This window comes from Corvus hawaiiensis, chromosome 9, assembly GCF_020740725.1.
Source record: "Corvus hawaiiensis isolate bCorHaw1 chromosome 9, bCorHaw1.pri.cur, whole genome shotgun sequence".
Lineage (NCBI taxonomy): Eukaryota > Metazoa > Chordata > Aves > Passeriformes > Corvidae > Corvus > Corvus hawaiiensis.
This window is the reverse complement of record NC_063221.1, coordinates 32,436,346-32,462,114: the sequence shown is the minus strand read 5'-3', so window position 1 is coordinate 32,462,114 and position 25,769 is coordinate 32,436,346. Positions and strand designations below refer to the sequence as shown.

General features: G+C 54.4%; 1 protein-coding gene across 1 annotated transcript in view; it reads left to right on the top strand.

The window, feature by feature from the left end:
* The first annotated feature begins 3,158 nt into the window (after window positions 1–3,158).
* Window positions 3,159–25,769, top strand: part of LRRC7 (leucine rich repeat containing 7) — a 105,782-nt gene continuing 83,171 nt past the window's right edge. The window contains exon 1 of the mRNA XM_048312348.1: window positions 3,159–3,218. Coding sequence (XP_048168305.1) covers window positions 3,194–3,218 — 25 coding nt within the window. The 5' untranslated portion in view covers window positions 3,159–3,193. The remainder of the gene's footprint in view (window positions 3,219–25,769) is intronic.

Here is a 25,769-nt window from a genome sequence, read left to right as displayed (position 1 = left end):
ATTTATCTTCAGTGCAGGGATGCAAATATCCCAAGTTATTCCAGTGGCTTCCCCTCAGTGCCGATGGCCCCATGCTCCTTCTCTCCTCCTGCACCCCATTTTTAACCCCAGCCCTTGCCAAGGTCCAGAGGCTCAGGTGACCCACGAGCTTCTCCAGCCCCTCAGATCCCTCTGCCAGGGAGGGAAGCTCATGAAGTGCCACCCAGATGGAAGAGCTCCGGCAATTCCTCATGGATAACCCCAATTATCCATCGATTGCACACCGGGGATGAGGAGGGAGGGCGGTGCCCGGCTGCTTTTTGGGTTTCCATGAAGATTTTCCTTCCTTTCCACCCCCGTTTTTCATCTCCTAAATTCTGCCTCAATCAAAATTCCCAAACTCAGTGACTTTTATGGGCAGAGCCTGCCAGGTCCCTCCTGCCCCACCCCTGTCACCCTCTCCCAGCCCCCAGCTGGACTCTTTGTCACATCCACCGGGTCCTACTCGGAAGCTGACCTAACACCCCCCCATGTCTGTGGCACCACGGCCGTGCCTCATCCCCTCCTCTCCATCCCACAGTGAAAGGCTCCAGAAATGGAGATCAGCTTTGCCTGGGAATATATCAAGTAGCACTGGAAAGAACTTGGAAAAACCAGAGGGGGAAAAAAATATATTGGGCATTCTAAAGGGAAGAGAAGCTGTGCAGCTCCAGCATTTATTGAATAGAAGGAGCTGTGTCCTTAAAGCTGTGCCTTCTCTCCGTAGTCCAGACTTCTGATAAAATGGGGGACAAAAATAGCTTTAATTCAAGGTTATCTGTGTGATGCTTTGATTTACCCCCCATCTTCCCAGCTGGACTCGACCAGACCCTTCTGAGCCCAGACTCGCAGAATCCTTTTAGGGAACACATCCAGCTTTCCTAGGAAATTTGCTGAAGGAATTAATGATTCTAAGCCTCGCCTTAGCCAAGCCCACAGCAGGGAAAGCGTTGTTTGTAGGAGCTTATCAGGGGAAATGCATGGAAGAGCAGCGGTAAAGCCCAGCTTAGGGACTTGTTCCACTGATCAGCGGGAGTTTCGCACCAGCAGAGTTCAGGGATGTGCCTGGCATCCACATTTCTCACTGTTCTGGCCTGCTCTTTGCTGGCCTTGCTTTTCCTGCCTCCACTGGAGTCAGTGTCACTGTGAATTGGTGTGAGATGATGGGAGTTGGGGATTTAAGTTCCGCAGCTCCAGCCTTGCCCTTCCCAGCTCCTGGCCCAGGGAGTTTGGCCCCTGGGAAGGTTCTCACCTCCCCCTGCCCTCCTGCATCTCCCCCTGGCACATCTCTGTGTTTCTCCCACTCCACACTTGCCTTTGCAGGAAGGAAGGTCTCAATTTTGTACACAAGGGCTCGACTCTTCCAGGGCTTTTCCAGTTCCTTTGTGCCCTTCAAAATCTTGGTGTTTTTCAGGAATATCAGGAAGGAAAAGAACTCTCTGTTGTAACAAAAAATTCCTATCTTGTGCTACTGCAGATCTCCTGGGAGACAAATTTCCATCCCCTGCCTCCCAGAAGCTGCCCCTGTCCCAGCTGACACTGGACACCCTGAGATCAGAATCACTGGGTTGGGTTGGAATGGACCTCAAAGCCCATCCCATCCCACCCCTGCCATGGGCAGGGACACCTCCCACTGTCCCAGGCTGCTCCCAGTCCCAATGTCCAGCCTGGCCTTGGGCACTGCCAGGGATCCAGGGGCAGCCCCAGCTACTCTGGGCAACATCGAACCAGGGGATGCCCGCTTCGAGCACTGCAAAAATGTTGGTGGAGCAAAACTTTTCTGGGCTTAATTTCAGTTCCCACTCGGAGATGGAGAGAGTGGGAGAGACTGGGAGCATCCCCAGAGCAGGAATTCCTCCACCAGCGACAGGGAGAGGAGAGGTCATCAGTGCCATGGGATTATCCCCGTGCAACAGCCTGGAGAGCTCGCTGCTGCCATAAACCCTCCTGTGATCCTCTTCCAGCTCCTATAAATGCTTTCCCTCTCTGCTGCCAGGCAGATTCCACAGAGCTGGAAGAGCGAGGTGCTGACCTCACCCAGCCAGAGCTGTGAAGCCACCGTGTCACTGCAGCACTGCCCCGGAGCCGTGGGTGGCAGCGGCTGCCCCAGGGAGCCCGGGCTGGCCGGGAATGGGACACGGTGGGACCAGGGCTGGACTTTGCTGCCTTTGGGAACAAAGAGTGGGATCCAAGAGCTGAGCAGCCCCAGGACTTGCTGCTGCCACAGCTGCTCTGAGGAGCACCAGGAGAAGCTGCAGGAGCCCAACCTCGTGGGCAGTGATGTGGTGAGAGGTGTCCCTGCCCATGGCAGGAGTGGAACGAGGTGAGCTCCCAACCCAACCCATTCCGTGTTTCCATGAACCCCTGGAGGGTCCCCGGGATCGCTCCAGGTCACACACAGACCCAGGGCAGGGTGGGAGCAGGGTGGGACATCCACGTGCGTGTCCTGCTTTGTCCCGCAGTGGGTGATGCTCGCGGGGATGGAGGACAGCCAGGACAGCCCGGACAGCCAGGACAGCCTCACCCGCGGGCACGATGCCCCTGCCAGGTGTTTCCCATCGCCCCCGCGGTTTTAGCCCGTGGCCTGCGACACCCCAGCCCGCAGAGGACATTGAGCTGTCACCACCTCTGCCCGCGCCGCTCCCGGGAGGCTGCGAGCCCCTTCCCGCTGCCCGGCCCCGCACCTTGGCCAGGGTGAGGAAATGGCTCCAGCTGTGGGAAGGGAGCGATGCGGCGGGCGGGGGCAGTCCGAGCGCGGGGCCGGGGGATGCTCCGGGGATGTTCCGCTCGCGGGGCGCCCCGTCGGGGCGGGGATGGGCGGCACCGCCTGCGCGCACCGCTCCGCTCCGCTCCGCTCCGCTCCGCATCCCCCGCACGCCCCGCACAGCATCCCCCGCCCCGCATCCTCCCCGCCGGGGGGGGGGGGGGGGGGCGCGGCCGCGTCCCGCCCCCCCGCACCGCCCCTGCGCCGCCGCGGAGCGCAGCGCGGGCGCGCAGCGGGACCGGACCCGCCCCGCCGCCGCCGCCGCCGCCGCCGCTTTGTGTCTGGGCGCCGCCCGCGGAGGCGGAGCGGGCCCGGCCCTGGGCTCCGCGGCGCGGCGGGGCGGGCGGCGGGACAGCCGCGGGCAGCCCCCGGCGGCGCCCGCGCAGCCCCCGCACCGCGGCTCGGCCGCGCATGGACGCGCGCTCCCGCCTGCACCGTGAGTAGCGGGGCCGGGGCGGGGGGGGCGCGCAGCCCCCGGGGATGCCCGGGCCGCCCACGCCCCCGGGCGCGGGGAGGGAGCGCGGGGCGGCTCCGCCGAGGACAAAGGAGCGCGGGGAGCGCAGCGCTCGGTGCGCGCAGCCCGGGCTCGCTCGGCGCGGAGCCGCCGCCCCCGCGCAGCCCCCGCGGCGCGCTGACAGCTCGGGCGCGATTCCCGGAACCTGCCTGCGACGGGGGTCGGGCTCGGCGCAGCTCCTGGAAAATTCTGCGCCCTTCGCAGCGCCGGTGCCGCCGCGGCGAGGCGCGGGGAGGTGCGGAGGAGGCTCCCCCCGCGCAGGGACATCGCCGCGGTCCCGCGTGGCGCCGCCGCTGCGTCCCTCGGCCGGCCCCGGCCCGTGTGTCCGTCCCGGCCGCCTGCGGAAGGCCGGCGGGTGCTCAAGTTGGGTGCCCGGGGTGTGGGGAGCAGCGGGGCGATGGGCAGCGGCTCATCCCCGTGCCGGGGGATTTGGGGGAAGCTGGGCAGGGCTGGGCCGTGGCGCTCGGAGCCCGCGTCCGCGGCCCCACGTCCGTGTCGCTGCCCGGGGACAGCGTGTGCCGAGGGCACCGAGCTGGGTTTGCTCGTTTTCTCTGGGAGGCTGGGCCGGGGAGGGTCATGGATAGGAGAGCCCTGCTGAAAGTTCCTCGGTTTTTGGGAAATAGAAACGGTCCGGTGGATATTTCTGCCGTGCCCCTCACTCCGTCTAAATCCCTTCCTTTTGCTCCTGTCCATCCATGATTTCCAGCTAAAAACTCCGGCCACGTGCCGTTGGTTGGTATCTTTAACCTCAAGTGTTCCGCGTGAGAATAATCCTTAGGAACAGCTGAAATCCAACGCGTTTTCCTCACCATTCCATGACAAGAGAAGTGACTTAATCCGGTGGGTTTTGCTGTTCCGCATCTGCTCGCTCAGCTCCTCACGGAGGAGGGAGGGAGGGAGGGATGCTCGCTCGCCATGGCAACCTCCCGGCGCAGATTGCAGCCACTTCGGGGAAGTAGCAGGACTTGGGAAAGAAATAGGAACAGCTGATCTCAGAACCGGCATCGGCAGGGATGAACTGTGCATCTTGGAAAGCATGACCTGTTTTTGGGAATGTTCTTATTGCCTCGGTTCGGAGGTGCGGGTGTGGAGAGGGAATGGGCCTCCAGGAGGTCACGGAGCTTCCTGTGCCTGCAGCCGCAGTGAAAGGAGGGCTCTTCATTTTCCAAACACTGTTAAGTCCTGTGATTATTCCAAAATTCAACGATTCTATAATCCAATACCGTGCTGTGCCATGTTACCTTGGTGTCCCTGTGAACTCTAACCTTGGCCTGTATTCCATCTGTAAAACTTTTCCTTGGGTAAAGCAGCGTTTTTATTTTTTAATTACCTCACAGAGGAGGAGCTTCGTGCTTCTGTTCCATGGCTGATGTGAAATCCCTAAAAAAGGGGGGTTACATTACACTGATTTTCGCAGTTGCTGGAGTAACAAAACCATTCCTGAGTGCCTGGTGGATCCGAGGAGCTGCAGTTCAGGAGCAAACGCTGCGGAGAGCCGGGCTGGAGGCAGTGGAATCCCGGGAAGGAGGAGTGCTGCCTGCCCAGCCGCAAATTCCCCATTCCCTGGGCCTGCAGGAATTTGTCACTGCTTCCTAACAATGCATTAAAATTGGTTAAAGTTTAAAATCCCACAGAGAGGATTTTAAAAGGAAGCTTGGCCGTTGCCCCGGAATATGCCAAGGCAGCAGCACCATTAGAGCCCCTAAAGTTCAGATTAACGAAATTAATCACCCCTGAGGTCTTTGCATCTGGACAAGGCTTTGCTGGGAGCGTTGGTCCTAAAGCAGAGACTCCAGGGATCCCAAACACAGCAGGACATGGAAATCCGTGCCAGGGGAGCAGGGCTGGACCCACCTCGGAGCGTGGCCCTGGCAGGACAGGCTGGGGCTGTGTGGGGGCAGCCCCAGTGTCCCCCCAGAGCCCCGTGGCCACTGAGCCACTCCAGCTCTGCCCTGTCCCCTGGGCCAGCACCATCCCCCCGGAGCTGCTGGGCCTTGGCAAACCTGGGAGAGGCCTGGGATCAGGGAGAGGAGACTGATGGACAGCAAGGCTTTCCCAGGGCTTCAGAAATGGTGAATTTTATCCACCCAGGGATTCAGGGAATTTTATCCTCCTGGAATTCAGCTGACACCCCCTCCCCTGGGTGATGGGGGAGCAGAGGCTCCATCCCTGGAGCTGCGCAGGAGCCCGGCTGTGGTCCAGGGCTGCCCATCTGGGCTGTTCCCACCTGGGAAAGGGCTGGGGATGTTCTGTGAGCAGGTGGAGGAGGAACTGCTCCCCTCCAGGGTGTGAATCCATCGGGCTGATCATCAGCACTGGGAAAATCCACTGGGACACAGCTGGGGGTGGGAACCCACCCCCAGCACCCCGTGAGGTGTCCCAGGAACATCCAGGGCCACTCGAGAATCCCAGTTAAGGATCTCGGTGGATGTGAGCCCAGCACAGCCCGAGCTCCTCGAGGTGGTACCAAGCCCTATTTAAAGATTTCCAAGAGCCGCGATGTGTCCTTGGTTTTCATCTCAGCTCCCTCTAATTTTAGCGTGGTTTCCGTAGGCTTTCATTTGCAGATTGCATCAAATCCTAGGACAAGGCTTGCAGAACTCGGGGCTGGGTTGGGTTTTTTTTTCCCTGGGAATGCAGCAATTTGTCGAGAGCAGAGAAATCCTCCGTGTTTGACTGGGCAGAGCCGCCCCTCCTGGTGTGAGCTGCAGAGAAGTTGGGGAAGAGAGGAAGGTGGAGGGATGAGGAGGGATGGCTGGAAGCAGCTGGGAATGAGGCTGGGGAGGTCTGACAGCCCTGGGGAGAGGCTGCTGCCGGCAGGGCTGGAGCCAAGCGCAAAATTAGCGAAAGAAAGGAGCATTAAATCCCAGCGCTCTGGGAAGGGGGAGCAACTGCCGTGTTAATGGATCAGGTTCTGGCAAATAAAGAAGAAAAGAAGCTGTAAGCTCAGGAAGGCTCTTTTTTATTATAAGGAGGAGAACATTCCTCATCCTTTAGTTCCCTTGGATCCAGAGTGAATGACTTTAGAGCTACAGGAGTTTAAGCTCATCGGAGGAAAACGCTGCTTTTTTTTTTTTTTTTTTTTCATTCCCCAAATATTTTGCTGGGGAAAAGATTTGGAAATAAGAGCTGGAGCGAAGAGAATCTGCGGAGAGCAAATTTAACCTTTTCTAGGCTAGGAACCAGTGGCCAGTGGGCAAAAATAACCTGAATTTCTCACCAATTGGGTGAAGGGGAGCAGCAGAGTTTATCCAGCCCCGGCAACCGGGATGTAGGGAGCAGCCGGTGGGACTGGGAGTGCCGGGCACATTCCCATGGCTGGGAATCCAGCGCTCGGCTCCGTGTCACGTGAATCGCCAGGCACCGCTCCTCTTCCGAGGATGCTGGAGATGTAAAGACGTCCTTGGGAGATCTCTGCTGCTCGGACTTGGATGCTCCGGAGCTCGGATTGAAATCAAGCAATCGGCCGAGGGATCCGCCGGGAATAAAATCCGGGATTAAGGAGCCTTTGGACAGCCGTGGGAGCTCGGGAATCGTCCCCGTGGGACAGCGAGAGCAGCGGGGCAGGCAGAGCATCCATCTGCTGCTGCCACGGAGCCGCGCCGGCGGCTCAGGCACCCAGCCCGGTCCCGGAGCTGCCCTGGAGCGCAGGGTCCAGCGGGATTTAAAGCTTGGATCTCTTGGATCGGCTCAGCCCGGGATTGTTTCGCAGCCGCTCATTCCACAGCACCACTTTGCTGGGCACTTTTTTTTTTTTTTTTTTTTTTTGTCGCTTTGAAATTTTTGCTGCGGCGGCCTGAGGGCAGCCCGCGAAGGAAGGGATGGCATGGCACGGGCAAGGCGGCATTCCCGAATTCCCTCCGAGAGGAACCCGCCGGGGCAGCGGATTCACCCCTCCCCTGAGCTACGGCAGGAGCCGGGAGCGGGGCCGGCGCCGGCGCTTGGTGTCCCTGCTGCAGAACCCATCCCTGCTCTGCAGAGGTGCTGGGGCTGGGGGACAGAGCCGAGGGGACACGGCCCGGGGGGGACACACCTGGTGGCTTCGGGGGGACACACCTGGTGGCTTCGGGGGGACAGACTCTGCGGGGCTGGGCAGCTGCTGCCGGGGGACGCAGCTCGGGGCAGGGGGACCTTGGTGGCTTTGAGGGGGGGACCAACCCTGGTGGGAGATGAGGAGCTGCTGCCAGGGCAGGGGGATCTCGGTGGCTTAGGGGGCCGAGGAGCCAAGCTGTGGCTGCCAGGAGCTCTGTCTCCATCTCTTCCCAGGTCAAACCATTCCCTCCCATTCCCTGCTTCTCTTGCTTTTTTTCCCAAATTTAAAAAAATCAGCTCCATCCAGACACATCCGTAAGTTCTGTTCCCAACACCCCCTTCCATCTTCCCTTCGCTGTTGCCCTTCTCAGTGCTGACCTTTGAAGAGTCTTTGGGGCAGAGGTTCCTCAGCCCTGGGAGATGTTTGGGAGATGTTTTTGGCCCCCTGCTCCTGCCAGAAGGGCACTTTGCCAGCCTGGACCAGAGGGGCAGGTGGGGGTGGTGATGGAGCGATGCTGGGAATGGAGGGATTAGGCTGGGAAGGGGACACTCACTTCATAATTAGCGTTAAAATCAGGACTTGGACTTTGATGATCCTCCCAGCTGGGGATATCCTGGTTCTATCCTCCTGAAGATGTTGGAATCTCGTTGCACTTTGATTTCGCCCCAGGTATTTGCTGTGTGTGCGGCGTCCCCACCTCGAGGCAGCTCTGCCTGTTGTTCCAAGAAATATTCCTACATTTTCCAGCCTGAGCACTAAATTGGGGGCTTTCAGCAGCTCCCTAATTATGTGAGACATTTTTTGTATTTAACAAATGGTTCTGATTCCTGCCAGCACTTCAGCCCGGTGTTCCAGGCCCGTGGGTGTCAGGGAACAGAACATATTTCTGTGTCTGTGAATATGATCCCACACGTTGTCTTAAGTGGGAAAATGTTCACAGCCCTTATATGGAGAAGGTTTTTTTTTTTTCCCCTAAATCCATCAGTGCTTTCTCCTGCAGTACTAACGCAGTTTGATCTTCCTGGTGCTCTCCAGGCTGGATTAGGAAGCAGAAATACGCAATGGGCTTTCTTCTTTTCCTGGCAAAAGCGTGGCGTGACCTGCTCTGCCCTCAAGGAATTGGGCCTGCAAGTGGGGGATGCTTCTCCGCACCTGCAGAGCTGCCAAGTGCAAGTACCTGGGAGCAGCCAGGTGCTGTTTCTCCTGGAACTGTGCATCCCTCCTTCCCCCTGGCTGGGAGCTCCCACCCCCAGCCGTGTTGGTGGCATTGCTGCAGCCTCCTGGCTGTGCTGGCAGCCGGGAATGGTGGAAGGAGCTGGGATATGTCACGGCACGGTGACGTGTCCCACAGCGGGGCCCTGCTCCCCACCCCTGTGCCAGGGGGATTTTGCCGTGTGATGCAGGGAAACGTAGGGAATACAGGAGTTCTGGGAGCACTGCACGGTGTCCTGAGGGAACATGGGTGAGAGGATGGATACAGACCCATGGAACAAAGGGGGAGGAGTTCCTTAGGCTGGTGAAAGGGTGGAATTACCTTCCAATGGATTTTGTCCAGGAACACTCATGGCTACATGAAGTATTCCTGCCCAGGGGCATCACTCCCAAATCCTTTGGGGTTTTGTGATGGTCATGGAGGAGCAGGAGTGGAGTGAGGCTTGTTCTGTGCTGGTTCCTGGGAAAGCTGAGGCCGCAGGGGAGGATGGCCAGGCTGGAGTGGCCGTGGTCACTCAGGGTGTAGCTGTGGGGTCACCCAGGCTCCAGGGTCCCTGCCCATGGGAAGGTCTGCTGGGAGAGAGGGGAGAGGGATGGCAGAGCAGGGATGCTGTTGGCTCTGGGCCAGTCAGGCCCAGAACCAGGGAATGGCTGGGGATGGAAAGAACCTCTGGAGATCATCCAGTGCAACCTCCCTGCCCACCAGGGTCACCCAGCGCTGGTGACACCGGAACACGTCCAGGTGGGTTTGGGATGTCTGCAGAGAAGGAGACCCCATAGCCTCTCTGGGCTCTGCTCAGGGCTGGGCCCTGCCCAGGGCAGCAGTTCTGCCTCCTGTGCAGGGCAATTCCTGGGCTCAGGCCCTGCCCGGGGCTCTGGGGCCGCTGCTGGGCCCCGGAGCAGAGCCCGGGCCCTGCCCTGAGCCCTCCCTGCAGCCAGGGACACCCAGGGCTGAGGGCCCCTCTCAGCTGGGGCTCCTCTCGAGGCTGAGCAGCCCCGGCTCCCTCAGCCTGTGCTGGGCACGGGGATGCTCCAGGCCCTTCCTCAGCTGCGCAGCCTCCGCCGGCCCCGCTCCAGGAGCTCCCTGGCCCTGCTGGGCTGAGGAGCCAGAGCTGGGCACGGCACCCCAGAGGTGCCCCCAGGGCTGGGCACAGGGGCAGGATCCCTCCCTGCCCTGCTGGGAATGCTCTTCCCAATGCACCCCAGGATCCCATTGGGCACCGCTGGCTCAGGGACAGCTCGCTGTCCCCAGGGTCCTTTTCCAGGGATTCCTGCTGGATGTGTCATTTTGGGAATGATGTTCTCCATGAACCTTGAGCACCAGCACAGTGAATACACTGGATTTGTAGGAATTTTTCTTGGGACCATAGAACAGGGTTTTCTCTATTTGTTGTTCTGAGGGTGCAGACTCTGCAGTATTTTTCTCAGGGTTTTTTTTCCCAGCAAAGCCACTTTTCAGGATTCCTGCAGAAATACCCAGGAAAGAGGCCACACTAAAAACTGGGAGCACATCAGCTTTCCAGCCTGGGCACAGAAAATCCTGAAAACAAGGAATTCTGTGCATTTTCCAGGGCTGTCCTTGTCTCCACCTGCCAGGGAAAGGCACTCTTTTACTGGGATGTCATTCCCACTCTGCTGGATGAACATTTCCAGTTGTGATGACAACCATGTGGGAACTTGGACAAGTGGAACGTGGAGCTGCAGGAGCTGCCAGGCAGAGGCCTTTCAGCAGAGCTGCTGTTTTGGGGGGACACATTCAGCACCAGTAGGTGTGAGGCAAGGTGTCAGCCTGGATTTAATCCAAGACATCCTGGGTTTGGAGTGGTGGCTTTGGATAAATCTCATCCCCAAGGTCACTCTGTATCCATGGGGAGGGCTGGGAAAATCCACACACAAAGGACTTGTCTGATTTGTTTCCTTCCTCAGTTTTTTTGTTCCAACTGATTTTGTGGGAAATGCAAACTAGGGCAGGAGTAAGGAGGCAGGAGAGTGGTACTCCAGGGAGGTTTGGAGTGCCCATCCCTGGAGGTGTCCAAGGAAGGGCTGGAGGTGGCACTCAGGGCTCTGGGCTGGGAACAAGGTGGGCATTGGTGATCTTGGAGAGCTTTTCCCCAATAATTCTGGGATTCTGTTTCTCAGGATTTGCATCTCCTCTGTGCAGCTCCCACAGCTGGAATATCATCCATAGGGCTGGTGAAGGCAGGAAAAACCTCCCTGGTGTCAGCTGTCAGATTAGCCTGGGACTGGGTAAATCTGAATTCCTTCTGCTGGATTTGGTCCTGCCTGGTCACCTGAACTCATCATTCCAGGGAGGGAGTTGCAGTAACCAACATTTCCCTGCTGGATTTCCAACAGAGAGTGCCTGGAGATTGTGGGGTGGGAAGAGCTTTTAATATTAGGGCACTTGCTGTCAGCTGTGAACTGTGATTTCCAGTGATTATTTGTTTCCTCCTAGCTCCTGGGCAGCTCATCCCCACATCCAAACACATCTGCCTTTTACTCAGCCTGACTGAATTCCTCTCTGCCCAGGAATGTCTGCCCAGATGTGGGAGATCTGACTCTGAGCTATCCCACAGCTTGTTCCTGCTCTCTGGAATACCCAGAAGGTCAAATCCCACTCCTTTGTGTCCTCGTAATTTAACTGGAGTCAGGAGAGCTCCACAGAGTGCATTCCTTGGATCCCAGTGCGGACAGGAGGGTGCTGGACCTGTGGGAGCTCTTGGGTGAATCAAGTGCTCTGTTGAGAGACTCATCCATGTTTGTCTTAAAAAAGCTTCCAAAATTCCCTCTGGAGCAGCTCCAACCCAGCTAATTCAAACGGGAATTAAAATGGGACTTTGAAATGGAAGCAGAAATAAAATAAATAGAAAATAAAGCAAATAAGTATTGAAATAGAAATAAAACACAGAGCGGTGACTGCTGCCACCGTTTAACTGCAGATCCAACATGAACACTTCTTAATTAAGGAGTGGAAAAAGCTAATTAGCAAACTGCATCATGGCATTGTTGTGGAGATGAGGGCTTTGTTATTAAAGTTGCTTTGAGGAAGCATGCCAGGAAAGAAATCCAGGTTTCCTGGAAGATCTGTAACGATTTTGTAATGGATTTCCTGGAGCAGGATTTTTAATTTTATGGGATTTCAGCTGCTTGTGTGGTTGTGATTTATTTGTCAACAAGGGGAGCAAAAGCCAGGTTTGTTTGGAGTGGTTCTGAGAGTCCTGGGACAAGGTTTAGTGGGTGGAGTGCACTGGATCTAAAGGAACTCGAGCCGTGGTTTATTCTGCACGGGTAAATCGGGAATTAGGGATGGAATTCGAGGAGCTTTGGGGGTTGGAGATGAGCTGAGGCTTGGAATGAAATGATCTTCCACAGAATCCCAGAATACGCTGAGTTGGAAGGGACCCTCGGGATTATTGAGCCCAACTCCCGTCCCTGTACAGGACGTCCCACGAAATCCAAGTGGGAATCCCAAAAAGGGGGAAAACACCCCAAAAAGCTGTGGAATCCAACCCAGCCCATCCCAGGATTCTGCAATTTGGAACAAAATCCTGCAACTCATGTGAAAGTTACGTGACCTTAATTTTCACAGGTTCAGACAAATCACTGATAACTTTAGTCCAGGGCACGTGGAGAAGCTGAGAACGGGAGGCATCCTTTTCCATAGGAATTCTTGGATTAGGCAGTGTCCATACGAAGCAGGAATCAGCCGGGATCTGTCCCGGCGTGGAGCAGTCTCTGACAACGAGCCCAGCCCGCTCTTCCCTCGGAGTGCCCAGTGCTGGTCCCCGGGCTGAGCTGGGAGGTGGTCGGTGCCCTCCGGGCAGGAGGGGCGCTGGCCCCTGCTGGTGAATTCCCTTTTCCCTGCTCGGGAAGCAGATTGTTCCCTGTTCCCGGAGCCAGGGCTGCCCCGGCTGTGCTGCCAGCCCCGAGCCAGGCTCCTGCTGCTCGCATTTGCAGCTTCATTTCACCTGGGACAGTGCCTGGAGCAGCCCCGTGGGAGCCTGGAGCAGCAGAGCTTTGTGGATGAGATAATCAGCAACTCCTGAAAGTGATGAAATAAAGGTGGCATCTCCCGGCAGCGTTCTGCCGTGGTTTTGATGGATTGTTTGAGTGTTTTCCGGAGACTTTCCATACTGGGAGCAGCAGGCAGAGCATTAAATCCAGGAACCCCAGGGCCTGCTGAAGGTCAGCATTCCCTGTGTCAGCTGCAGGGCTGTGGATCCAGCACAAATATTGCAATTTTTATGTTCGTGGGGTGGTTTTTGTCCTTTTTCCTCCTTTTTCTTCAGTTTAATTGATGCAGCGTTCTGTAAAATAAGTGGGGGGAGAAGTTGTGGCAGAGAACCAATTTTGGGATTTCTCTTCCGTGTATTCCCTGTCTCCTGTGAAGCTGTGTGTCTGACAGTTGGATTCCTTCTTTGACCTTTTGGTAGAGCAGCTTTTCACAGAATCCTGGACTGATTTGGGTTGGAAGGGACCTTAAAACTCATGCCATCCCACCCCTGCCATGGGCAGGGACGCCTCACACTGTTCCAGGCTGCTCCAACCTGGCCTTGGACACTCTCCAGGGATGGGGCAGCCACAGCTGCTCTGGGCACCCTGTGCCAGTGGGAGATGTTAAAATCCCGATTTTAAGTTTAACATTATCAGCAAAGTTCTCCAAAGACTCCTCTGACCCTTTGCCCTCAGTGTGGTGGTTTCTGGGAGGACAAAAATTCATCTTTCTTTAGAAAGGTTGAGCCCTTAAAAATCCCATTCCTTTAGCTATTGATGGTAATTAAGAGGGTTAATTAATCAGGGTTTCCTTCTGGGCTGTGGCAGCACTAAAGCACAGGAAGGTGAATGTCCCAGTGTGATTCCAGCTGCATGGAAGGAGCCACAAGGATCACCCAGTCCCACTCCTCGGGGAATGGCGTATCCCGGGATCACACCCAGGTCTGGTGTTAGCAGCTCCCTGATCCTGGAATGTGCCGGGATCTGGGATAACCTCTGGGATTCAGGGTGGGCACTGCCTGCCCTGCTCCTCCTCACAGCGGGGCAGGTGAGGCAGCGCTGGCACCTCTGTGGGTGGCTGTGGCAGGAGGTGACAGGTGCCACCTCGCCCATGCTGGGCACGCTCCTCGCCCTTCCCTGACCTGTGGGAAGCCCTGGAGGCTTTGCCAGGGACCGTGAATCGCTGGATCAGGGGTTTAAGGGCTGTGCTCTCCAGCCTGATCCCAGCCCAATTCCACACCCAGCCCAGGCTGGCATTCCTGCCTGTCCCATCTGCAGGAGCAGCACTGACACACCATCCCAAAGCTCGTCCTAAGCCCTTGCACGAACCAGAGCTTATTTCAAATCTGGGAGTGCAAGCACTGAATATTTGGAATATTTTAGGGATCGGAGCCCGTGTGCCTTTGGCAGCTGGGGTTTGGGTTTGGAGTTTGGTGGGGATTGGTTTGGGATTTTTTTGGTAATGTTCATTGGCATCGCCAGGCACTTTCCTTTAAATTTTTTTGGATTTTTCCCTTTTCAGTTTGGTCTGAATGACCTTTGTTTGTTGTGAGCTGAACATGTTTGTGTTTGATGTCTGGGTGAGGGTTTTGTTACCCTGTGAAGGGGACGATGCTGCAGGGGGAGGATTAAACCCAGGGCTCGTTATTTTACATATTCTGGGACTTTTCACCCTAAAATGGAGGTTGTACTTCCCACTTTCAGCCTGGAGCAAAGGAGGCTCAGGGGGGACCTTGTGGCTCTGCACAAGTCCCTGACAGGAGGGGGCAGCCGGGGGGGTCGGGCTCTGCTCGCAGGGAACAGGGACAGGAGGAGAGGGAATGGCCTCAGGCTGGGCCGGGGAGGCTCAGGGTGGACATCAGCAGGAATTTCTGCATGGAAAGGTGGTGGAATTGCCTGGGGACGTGGTGGAGTCCCCATTCCTGGAGAGATTTCACAGCCCTGTAGATGTGGCACCAATGGAATAAAGGTCCCTGTCCATTCTCCTCAACGGGTTTGGGATGAACTCCAATGCAAGAATTCCAGCGATTCCAGAAGAAACTCTCAGGCACTCTGTCTGTCCCTGAAAGGCTTTGTTCCTTGTGATGATTTCCAACATTGCTTCCAGTTCCACAGGTTTTAAAAATATCCTTCCCAGTTTTGGTAGGAGGAAGTTTTCCTGCAGGAAAAGCGAAATGACCATAAAAGGCTTGTTATTAAATCTTACGAGCTCGGTGTTTTTAATTTAACTTGTTACATCATAGGAGTGTGAACTCATTAAACTTCCTATTCTTATATGTGGGATCTATTTTAGCTGATGAATCTCTAAGAAAAAGGTTGGAGATGCGTCAGCAGCTCCTGTGGCTCTCTGGGAGGAAAATACATGGAATTAAAAAGGACTGTATGGAAGGGAAGGCAGCAGTGCCTGTGTCCTTCATCCTGCTGGACAAAGAGCTCACTGGGAGGAGGGGACAGACCCCGACCATAGCCCGGGGGGCACACTGAACACCTTGGAATCTTCTCATTCCCTTTCCAGCTCTCTGGATGTGTCTTATCCTCGGTATAGTTGGGATTAGTGAGGAACCTTCACCCAGTTCAGCCCCTCTGAGCCTCTTGCAGTGCTTTTGCTTGACTTGCCCAGCACTTGGGTGGCCCTGGCTGGCTGTCCCTCGGTCCCTGCCCTCTGAGCGTGTGTATTTCTGCCAACACCTCACATTTGAGGTTCTCTTGCAGCATTATTAGCAACAAACCTGCTTTACAAAGACCTGAGCTGTGCAAAATGGGTCTTTTATGGGTTTTATCCAAGCGCAGGAGAACGTTGCTGGGGGGGCTGGTGCTTCGGAGTGAGGGTCTGGGGAACGCCCCTGCCCCTCCCCAGGGCCTGTGGCACTGCTGAGGACAGGCCCAGCTCTGGCTGTGCTCTGCGCTTTTTATTCTCCTTTTATTCCGACAGCCCAAGCAGATATTGCTCCCTGCTGTCCCAACCCCCTCTGCAGCACAGTCCCAGGGGCACCTGGCACTCCTCCCTTTGGCTTTCCCGGAGGTTTGGAACTTAAATTTTGTTTGAGTTGGAAGGGACCTCAAAGCTCATCCAGTGCCACCCCTGCCATGGCAGGGACACCTCCCACTGTCCCAGGCTGCTCCAAGCTCCAATGTCCAACCTGGCCTTGGGCACTGCCAGGGATCCAGGGGCAGCCCCAGCTGCTCTGGGAAATCCATTCCAGCCCCTCATCACCCTCACAGCCAGGAATTCCTTCCCAGTATCCCATCTATCCCAGCCCCCTGGCAGTGGGAAGCCATTCCCCGTGCCCTGTCCCTGGTTTTCCTTGCACAGGATGATTCCCTGCCTGATGCTTTGGGGAAAAGCTGAAGTGACCAAAGGCTCGGAGCTGTTCCCTGGATTAGGCCCCGCTCCAGCTGTGGAGGTTCCCACCGGCAGTGAGGCCTCTTTTCCCAAGTTTTCCTTTGGAATTCCAAGCCCTTCAGTGCAGTACCCTGAGCCCTGTTGGGAGTGCAGCTCCTGCTGCAGGCTCTGGGATCACAGGAGCTGTGATCCTTGGGAATGCATCCAGCCCATCCCAGGAGCTGTGGTCTACAGGAACACATCCAGCCCATCCCAGGAGCTGTGATCCTCAGGAATGCCTCCAGCCCATCCCAGGAGCTGTGATCCTCAGGAACACATCCAGCCCATCCCAGGAGCTGTGATCCTCGGGAATGCTGCAGCCGCTGAGGCGCTGCAGGTTGGGAGGCACACGCGGGCTGGCATTAATTGTGGCATTAATTGTGTTAAGCTGCTGTAATTCTCCCTAAATCGTGTTGTGTGCTGCTGATTCCGTCGGGCTGTGCAGGATCAGTGTCAGGCTGCCGGGCCTGCAGCTCTTCCCACTATCCCATTTTCTCCGTTAACATGGTGGAGCAGCTCCCTGCTCCCTCCTAATTCCCTTTGCCAAGGAAGTGCAATTTGCCACAAAGGTGTTCTTTTAGTTACGCCTGTGGCCAGCTTGGATGGTCTTAGAACAGAAAGGCTCCAGAGAGTTACAATCCCACAGATTTTTGGGAAAGAAGGCACTATGGAAAATAGGGAATGTTGGTCTGGACTGTCCTGGAGGTTCTTGCTGAGGTAAACCCCCAGAAGTTCCTGTAAATTCTCCTTAATCCAACATTAGAACCATCTATGGAGGCATCAATACATTCACTGCTCCAGTAAGTGACCGATAATTTTATTTCTAGATTTCTTCCCAAAATCTTGGCAGCGATCAGCAGGACACCCCTTTGGCCTGAGCTCTTCCAGCTCCTGTTTGGGAAGCAGGGAAATTCCTGCAAAATGTGGAAAACTGCTCTTATCTGGTGCGTAATCACTGCCAGAGTGGCTCTCTTGTGCTGGAAACCACCCCAGGCCACCTCCTGCTTTTCCAGGGAAGATTTAACACTCCATAAATCAGGATACACGCCCGAGCAGTAAAAAGGGACAGTATCTCATGATACCATAGGAAAAAGTACCATTATTTACAAATTGAGACAGGCAGTGCCACCCTGTTTGCTCATTTCCAAGAGAAATAATTCACCCAAACTCAGCAGTCAGGGAAGGGGAGCTGCCACCTGAGGCTGGCAATTTTTGGCAATTTAGTTGTCTGGAAAATGTAAATTTTCTGAATTAAATAACTGTGGAAGAAAGTGGCTTTTGGGGCTGATTGTGTGCCTTGCACTGGGGCAAACTCACACTTCCCCAGCTGCTGCTGGCTTTCTTATCTCCTGAGCCACTGCCAGATCTGCAGAACAAGGAAATCAATTTTAAGAAAGGCAGAGAAATCCCCAGCGCTGTTCAGGGACTCTGGAAAAGTCTCCCAGGGAACGTGGACTGTGCTGAGGTGTTCCCGATACACTAGGACAGGATTTGCTGCCTTTCCTCAGATATCTGGGAAAAAATCCTCAGATATCTGGGGAAAACCTGAAGGAAAATGATGTAAAGCTGCTGCTCTGGGTTAATTCAAGTTAATTTAATTTCAGACTCTCTCTTCCACCACTCACTCCTGTTCAGGGAAGCCTTCCAGGCAGAAACCTCTCTGAATTCCTTTCCTGATCCTCATGGGAGGTGTCTTTGAAGGAGCAGGGATCAGGAGTTCATTAAACTCTGTGTCCAGAGGTTCTTCTCGTGGCGCATCCGTGCTCTGAGGGCCTCGTGGTGCTGAGGGAAGCAGGACACGGTTTGAACTCCGGAGCAGTTTGCTCATTAAGGGCTGTGCTCGGAGCCGAACCTCAGGGACGCTGCAGGGAAAGGGAAATGTGTTCATTTTACCTTTGCAGTTGTAAGTGCACAGCTGAGAACAAGGGGAGGGAGGGGGAGACTCCAGCTCAGGCTGCACAGGAGAGAAATGAGTCCCTTCCTGGCGTGGGGATGGAAATGAGGCTGATCACTGGGATTTCTTGGGGAAAAGGAGAGGAGAGACTCCTCGAGGAGGCAAAGCAAGAGAGAAAAGAAAGGAGTCTTTATTTATTTAATTAATTATTATTTTTGTTTGGGTTGGAAGGGACCTCAAAGCCCATACAGTGCCACCTCTGCCATGGGCAGGGACACCTTCCAGTATCCCAGGCTGCTCCAAGCCCCAGCTCCCAGTTTGCTCCTCCTTTGCCCAAGGAGGCACAAACTCAGGAGTAAGGGCTGGGTCCCGTATTTCCAAATCCCCAGTGGGGATAACTGGACAACTAAAGATAAATATTGTGGGTAAATTCAGTGTAGAATGCAAATTTGTCTGATTTATTTTAATCTTCCCAGATTTGGTTCAAGTTTTGCTGCCCAGCTGTGCTTCAGTAAACATTATTGCAGCTGACTGCCTAAGCTGAGGTGGAATCCTGAGGTATCAGCTCGGTCTGGGATCCTCAGGTGCTGGATTTGAGCTGGGCACTGAGGTGTGAGGAGGAGCTGAGAACTGGGAAATCCCTCCTGGATGGCCTCTGGCAGGAGGCCCAGCTGGGAAGGATTGCAAAAGGCAAACCTTTGGACATCTCTCATTTAAACCACCGAATTCCCAGCTTCCCAGTGCTTCTAGAGCTCACCTGTATTTGCTGTCGTTCGTGCTGTTGTGTTCCTGATTGTGAAATATTCAGGGAGTCACAATCCTTTGGATTTTCTTAATGAAGTCCTGGGCGTTTTTTGTGGGACAGGGATTTTTAAGTGATGGATCTGTGCTAACAGCAGGAGGAAAGGGAATTGCACAGGACTGAGGGGCAGGAGGGAAACAGGGAGGTTATTTCAGACCAGGAGTTGTGTCTCCATGAGGGAACTCAGCTGTTCTGTATCCAGCTGCTCCTGGCTCGGCTCCGGCAGCTGCCGGGAGCAGGGGCCGGGCCATCCTCACACCTGTAGCTCCTGCCTGGGAGTGCTCCCCAACATCAGGGAATCATGGAATCACCGAGCTTGGAAAAGCTTTCTGAGAGCATCGAGTCCCCCAGCACTGCCAAGGCCACCACTTGGGACAAGGTCCCCAAGTGCCACATCCACAGGGCTTTACATCCCTGCAGGAATGGGCACTCCACCCCTGCCCTGGGCAGCTGTGCCAAGGCCTGACCGCCCTCTTCATGAGGAAATTCCTCCTGCTGTCCAACCTGACCCTCCCCTGGCACAGCCTGAGGCTGTTCCTCTTGTCCCATCCCTTTTTCCTTGGGAAGGGACCAGCAGGATCTCCACAGGTGAACTCACAGTGAGCAAATCCATGTTTAAGGACGTGGTGTGGGGATGAATCCCACTCTGCAGAGCCTGGGAAGCAGCACCAGGAAGGGGTGATGGAGCTGCCTCAGGCTGCTGCAGGATGGCTCCTGGGGCAGCTGTCCCAGCCACTGGCATTCCCAAAATCCGTGGTGGGAGCTGTGCCGGGCACGATGCAGGCAGTGTTCTCTCCATGGCTTCAGTGGGAAGCTGGGATGAGCTCTTTCCATGAAATCCTGGTTCTTGGAGTGACTGAGGCCTGCCAGCCCCGAGCTGGTCACCCATCCCTTCCTCCATCTCCGTTTCATTCCCTGTTCTCCCCTTCCCGGCTGGAAACATCCCTTGCAGACCCCCTGAGCGTTCTGTGTGGCTGTGGAGCTAGAGGACACTCCAAGCTTTCCTGGGAGAGCAAAGCACTTCCCCTCTTGGGTCCGACCCAGGAATTCCAGTGGTGCCTTGTGCTGTACGTAAGGAGAATGTTGGGAGGTTGGAGTGGAATCCCCTGTGACAGGACCACGGGCACATCCCAGCCTTGGAATGTTTCCAGTTCTGGAGGGCTCTGAACCGGTCCTGTAATGGAAACAAACCAGGATTTTAATATTTAACCAGGAGCTCCATCTTTTCTTTCCTGGCTGTTGATAAGAGAAGTTGTGTTGGGTTCTTTTTGTTGGAGAAAATTGGTCAGTGGCAAAGAAACATGTATTTGCCATGTCTCGGTTTTGTTTGGGATGGAGGGAGAAGGGAGAAGCGAGGAAGGAATTCCATTATTCCGAGTCGGAGGAGCTGAATGGAGCTTTGGAGCAGCTGGGAGTAGCAGGCAGGAGTAGCCCTGGGCACTGAGTGATGTTTTGCATCACTGAGTAAAAATGGGCTCGGCAGGGTTGACATAATCCCAGTGGTTCCCTCAGAAATCTGGAGTCCCCGCTGGAATTCTCCGCTGGAAGTGCTGGGGATGGCCGACGCCCTCAGGGACAGGGTGGGATTGTTGGGGTCTGGGCAGGGCAGGAGTTGGTTTCCCTGATCCTTGTGGGTCCCTTCCCACCATCCTGAGCTTCTCTGACTCGTTCCCAAGGGGAATTGACCCCTCTGGAATCCCACGCCTGGAGAAGCTTCCTGGGAGGATCCAGCCTGGATGAGAGGCAGGATCCAGCCTGGATGAGAGGCAGCTAGGCCTGACAGAGAGCTGGGGCTGCCACATCCCAAAAATCAAATCTCTCCTGGTATCCCTCAGATCCAGCCCCTCCTGGTGTCCCTCAGATCCAGCCCCTCCTGGTATCCCTCAGATCCAGCCTCTCCTGGTGTCCCTCAGATCCAGCCCCTCCTGGTATCCCTCAGATCCAGCCCCTCCTGGTGTCCCTCAGATCCAGCCCCTCCTGGTATCCCTCAGATCCAGCCCCTCCTGGTGTCCCTCAGATCCAAACTCTCCTGGTGTCCCTCAGATCCAGCCCCTCCTGGTGTCCCTCAGATCCAAACTCTCCTGGTGTCCCTCAGATCCAAACTCTCCTGGTGTCCCTCAGATCCAGCCCCTCCTGGTATCCCTCAGATCCAGCCCCTCCTGGTGTCCCTCAGATCCAAACTCTCCTGGTGTCCCTCAGATCCAGCCTCTCCCGGTGCCTGTTGGCCCTGCCATCCATTTTTAATGGAATTTAAACAGATGACAGGGAAAGTGCATCTGGAATTGGCCTCGTGTTTCTCACATGAAAATATCCCCGAGTGCTGTAACAACCAGAGGGTGGTGAATTTATATCCCAGAAACTCCCAACACTTCTGGGTGCAAATCAGTAACAGGGAAGGAGATAGGGAAAAAAAAATCCAGTCGTTTTTGGGACAAATTTCTTGCCCTGCATTTTGTAGGATATAAATCTCCTCTGTGACATGAGAGCTGTTATCACCAGGGGCTAAAACCCAGCAAATAAACCCAAATAAAGCAGTTAAAAGGTTCATTCTGCTCCTAAAAAAGGGCTCCTACAATTCCCATTACTGTCATTCCGAGTTAAGTATGGGGGATGCACAGGAAAGGAATTCCAGAACTTAAAAATAACATCTTTACTATGGAAATGAATATAAAATTACCAAATTTATACTTTAAAATGTGTTTATTTTAAAATATATTTTTAAATATATTTCTTTAAAAATATATCCCGCTTTTAACTCTGAAGGGACTCAGTTACATCAATTATTTTCCCAATGTTTCTTTAGTTAAAAGGTGAATTTAGAAAAACATTTCTGTCTAAATAAATAACTATAATTATGTAATATGCATTTATATAAACATAAATAGGCATTTATAAATACCTCATGTGCAAGTAGATAAATATATACATTTATAAATACAAACATGGACATATAAATACATCAACACCCAAACCACACAAATTTAAATATCTAAACAAGCAAATATATCTTAATATAGCAAATCCAGGGATTATTTCCATATGCAAACACGCAAGCATAAATAAATACAGGAAATAGGAATAGAGATGTTTAAATATGGGAACAAGCCACTATAAATGCAGGTATTTGGCCTCGATTTTGTAGCTGGTTTTCTTTTTAAGCACTTCCTGATTTCTGGGCAGGAGCATCCCAGTGCCAGCCCTGGCTGGACCGTGGGACATCGATGCCATTCCAGAAGGGGTTTGTTCTGTGGATTCCCTCTGGGGGAACTTGGTGTGAGGAGGGTGAAAGGTTCTTCAGCTCCAGCTGGAACTGTCCCAGCCCACGGCAGGGGCGGAACTGGGGGATATTTAAGGTCCTTCCCAATCCAAACCAGTCCAGGATTCTGGCATCCCTTTTTCTAGGGAATTTGGAGTGGGAGGAGTGGGGAGTGAGGCACTGAAGAGGGAATGAGGAGTGCTGGGGGTGTCAGACACTGCAGGCCCTGGTGCCGGCACAGGGAGGGACGCTGGTGCTGAGGGGGACAGGTTGGAGGGAGGATCCATGAGGAAAATGTTCAAGCTGAACAGATGGAATGTGGAATCATCACAGAACCAGGGAATGGTTTGGGCTGCCAGGGACCTCAAAGCCCATCCAGTGCCACCCCTGCCATGGCAGGGACACCTCCCACTGTCCCAGGCTGCTCCCAGCCCCAATGTCCAGCCTGGCCTTGGGCACTGCCAGGGATCCAGGGGCAGCCAGAGCTTTCCTAGACCTCCCCACCCTCCCAGGGAACAATTCCTTCCCAATATCCCACCCATTCCTGCCCTCTGGCAGTGGAAGCCATTCCCTGGGTCCTGTCATTGGGGCAAATTAAAATCCATATTCTTTGGCATTTTCTTGGAATCCAGCTCAGTGTGAGGGTGAATCCATTCACTCCATGGGAGGGGAGCCTGTGATTCCTGAGGAGCTGTCCCTGAGGGTTCCCGCAATCCCACACTCCCAGATCTCTGTGTCCTGCTCCGTGTGCCGGGTGGGTGCTGGGAATGGCTCCAGCCCTCCGTGGGCAACGCACGAGTCCTTTCCTGTGGAAATCATGGAAATCAGGGACTGAAGCAGCCTGGTTCCAAATGCCACATACATACACAAAACAGGGAATGAATATGCATGGCATTAATTCGGGCTCCCATTCCAGCAGCAGGAGTGGAGCTGAGCACTGTGCTCACCCTGTCAGGATGTCCTGGGTGTTGGATAAAGAGCTTCCCTTGGAGCTGTGCCAGGGGTTTAGCTTGGATATTGGAAAGGCTCTTCCCCCAGAGGGTGCTGGGCACTGCCCAGGCTCCCCAGGGAATGGGCATGGCCCCGAGGCTGCCAGAGCTCCAGGAGTGTTTGGACAGCACTGCCAGGGATGCCCAGGGTGGGATTTTGGGATTGTCCTGTGCAGGGCAGGAGCTGGACTCCATGATCCTTGGGAGTCCCTTCCAACCCAGGATATTCCATGATTCTGTGATCTGTGCGTGCCAGGAATGGGACTCAGCATCTGGGAGCCCCAGCTGCAGATCCAAAGCCTGATTCCCATCTCCAGGCATTCTCCTGGATGGCTTCATTAGCCCAGGGAAGGGTTTGGTGGCAGGAATCGTTGGACTTGGAGTGGTGATTCCATGACGGATCGCCTGTGTCAGTGGGAACATCTGTGCAGGGGGGAAACATCTGTGCTCTGGAAAGGGAAGCGGATGGGATGGGATGGGATGGGATGGGATGGGATGGGATGGGATGGGATGGGATGGGATGGGATGGGATGGGATGCATGGTGCAGGAGTGATTCCAGGGGGAGCCACATCCGTGTCTGCAGGGAGAAATGTCCAGGAAGGAGGTGGGGGAGCAGGGATTCCTCATTCCTGCTGGACTCCAGGGTGGGAGCAGCCCTGGGATAATGAGTGGAGCTGGAGCTGGGGGGTCTCTTTCTTGCTTTCAAGGAAGAAATTAAAAAAAGAAAAATGAACAAGAGAGGAGAAAAAAGACCAAAGGAATTTCCAGGAATGGCTTCAGGCCCATGTTCCCCCTCTCCTTCAGCGAGATGGGGTTTCCTAGAGACAACTGAACTTCCAGGTTTTTAATGAGGTCACTGAACACAGAATAAACCCCTGAGAGGATCTGGGGGTGCAGAGAGAGAGAGAAACCTCGTGTGCTGATCCACCAGTGTGAAATATCCAGTGAAACAGCTGGAATATGGATCTGGGGTTCTTTCCTGAAGCAGTGAGCACAGCCGAGTTCATTCTTGGGTTTCTAAGCTGAGCACAAAAGGTAAAATCATGGTTTAAGTCTTGTCACTACTGCAGAATTCCCTGAGAATTCCTTTGTGCCTCTTTCCTGCAGTCAGTCCAGCAGTGAGCAGAATTCCTGGCCCATCCCTGGCAGTGTCCAAGGCCAGGTTGGACACTGGGGCTTGGAGCACCCTGGGACAGTGGGAGGTGTCCCTGCCCATGGAATGGGATGGGGCTGGATGGGATTTAAGGTCCCTCCCAATCCATCCATTCCATAATTCCAGCATCCTCTGGCAGTAAATTCTGAACTAACAGGAAAATCCTTTCTTGAAATTCCTTTTAGGAGGGACCCCACAACATAATGAAAACGCCCAGAGTGTAATTGCATTTACACATTTACAGCGTGGCATTCAAGGGGTTTTAACTGGGATCCAGCCCATGCCTCTCCCAGGAGCAGAGACCCCGGTTTTCCCCGGCTGCAGGCGGCAGAATTCTGCCTTCCTTTCTGCAAATAGAGGCCTGATGCCCTCAGTGAGTATCCAGAGGGAGGCCCTGGTGTTATTGAAGGGTGGCTGTGCACTTTTCCCAGTGTTTAGCAGCTTGGTAGCTCCCGAATGGACACCCAGGGACTGATTTCCAAAGTGGGCTTTAACCTCTGTCCATAAACACCACATTTAGCTCTCCTGACAGACGTTCTAAGTGCAAGTTGGGTGATCAGGGATTTAATCACCCTGCCTCCAGTGAGGAGAATGTTTCCAGCGCAGAAAATGAAGCAAAGTTTTAAGGTTTTGTTCCAGAGAGCAATTTGCAGGATTGATAGCCTGAAATGACTTGTTTGCCTTAAAAAACGCTGTAGGTATCCAGGAGGGAAGGCAGGCAATGCAGGAATGACCTTATTTCACCCCAAAACACAAGCATCTGTCTGGCATTTCACAGGCCCAGCTCAGCCAGTGCTGGTTTCAAACCTTCAGACTCAGAATTATTTCAATTGTTGGAACTATCACCGAGATTCCAGTGCCTTGCTGGGGTTAAAATCATGGAATTGTTTAGGTTGGAAAAGCCCTGTAAGATCATCAAGTTCCTCCAGCACTGCCTATGTCCCCAGGTGCCCTAAATTCTGCACATTTCCCCCAAGTTTTGAGTACTGCTGTTGGAAATGAAGTGGGATTTGGCTTTTCCAGGAGTTTGTGTTTGATTCAGTACGAAATCCACGACATTACAGAGAGTTCAGTGCCCTTTATCCCAGAGGGCAGCTGTCCCAAAGAACAGGAGGCAGGATGGGGAAAAGGAAAAGGGCACTGCTGAGAGCAAAACCGTGCAGCAGGAAGGAATGGGAATATTCCAGAGGGGATGTGTGGCAGTCACATCCTCACCTGGGACTGGGGAGCTGCAGTTCCTGGGCCAGAAATGCAAATCCAGGGACTGTTTAGGCAGTTTTATGGATACTTAGGATAACGTGGAGTGGCCCTTCACCATGTAGGTGTGAGGTCCTGGCAGGTCCTTAGGGCTCAGGATGGGAATTTAGTCGGGAATATCCCTTTCCTTGCTGCTGTTCGTTCCATGCAGGTTCATCCCAAAAGGTGATTTTATCCCGAGGTTTTTGGGTCAGGCTGTTCCGTGCTGGATCCATCCATGGGCCCCAAGGCACCAGGCTGTCCTTGGATTTCTCCCTGCACTACAGCTCTGGGGGAGAAACAATTTGCAGAGTGTGAGTAAGACATCCAAAAAGTGGGAAAAAAAGCAATTCCCTATTATTAGTAATGAGTTATGTAAGGAATCCTTGGTTACGAAAGAACGGGACCCTGCCACATTTAGAGATCTGCTGCAATTCCTGGTGCTCTCCAGCGAATCCCATCTGTGCTTCTCACTCCATCCATGCTTCTGCAGCAGAAAAGGTTCCCTAAGTGCTCTGGGAA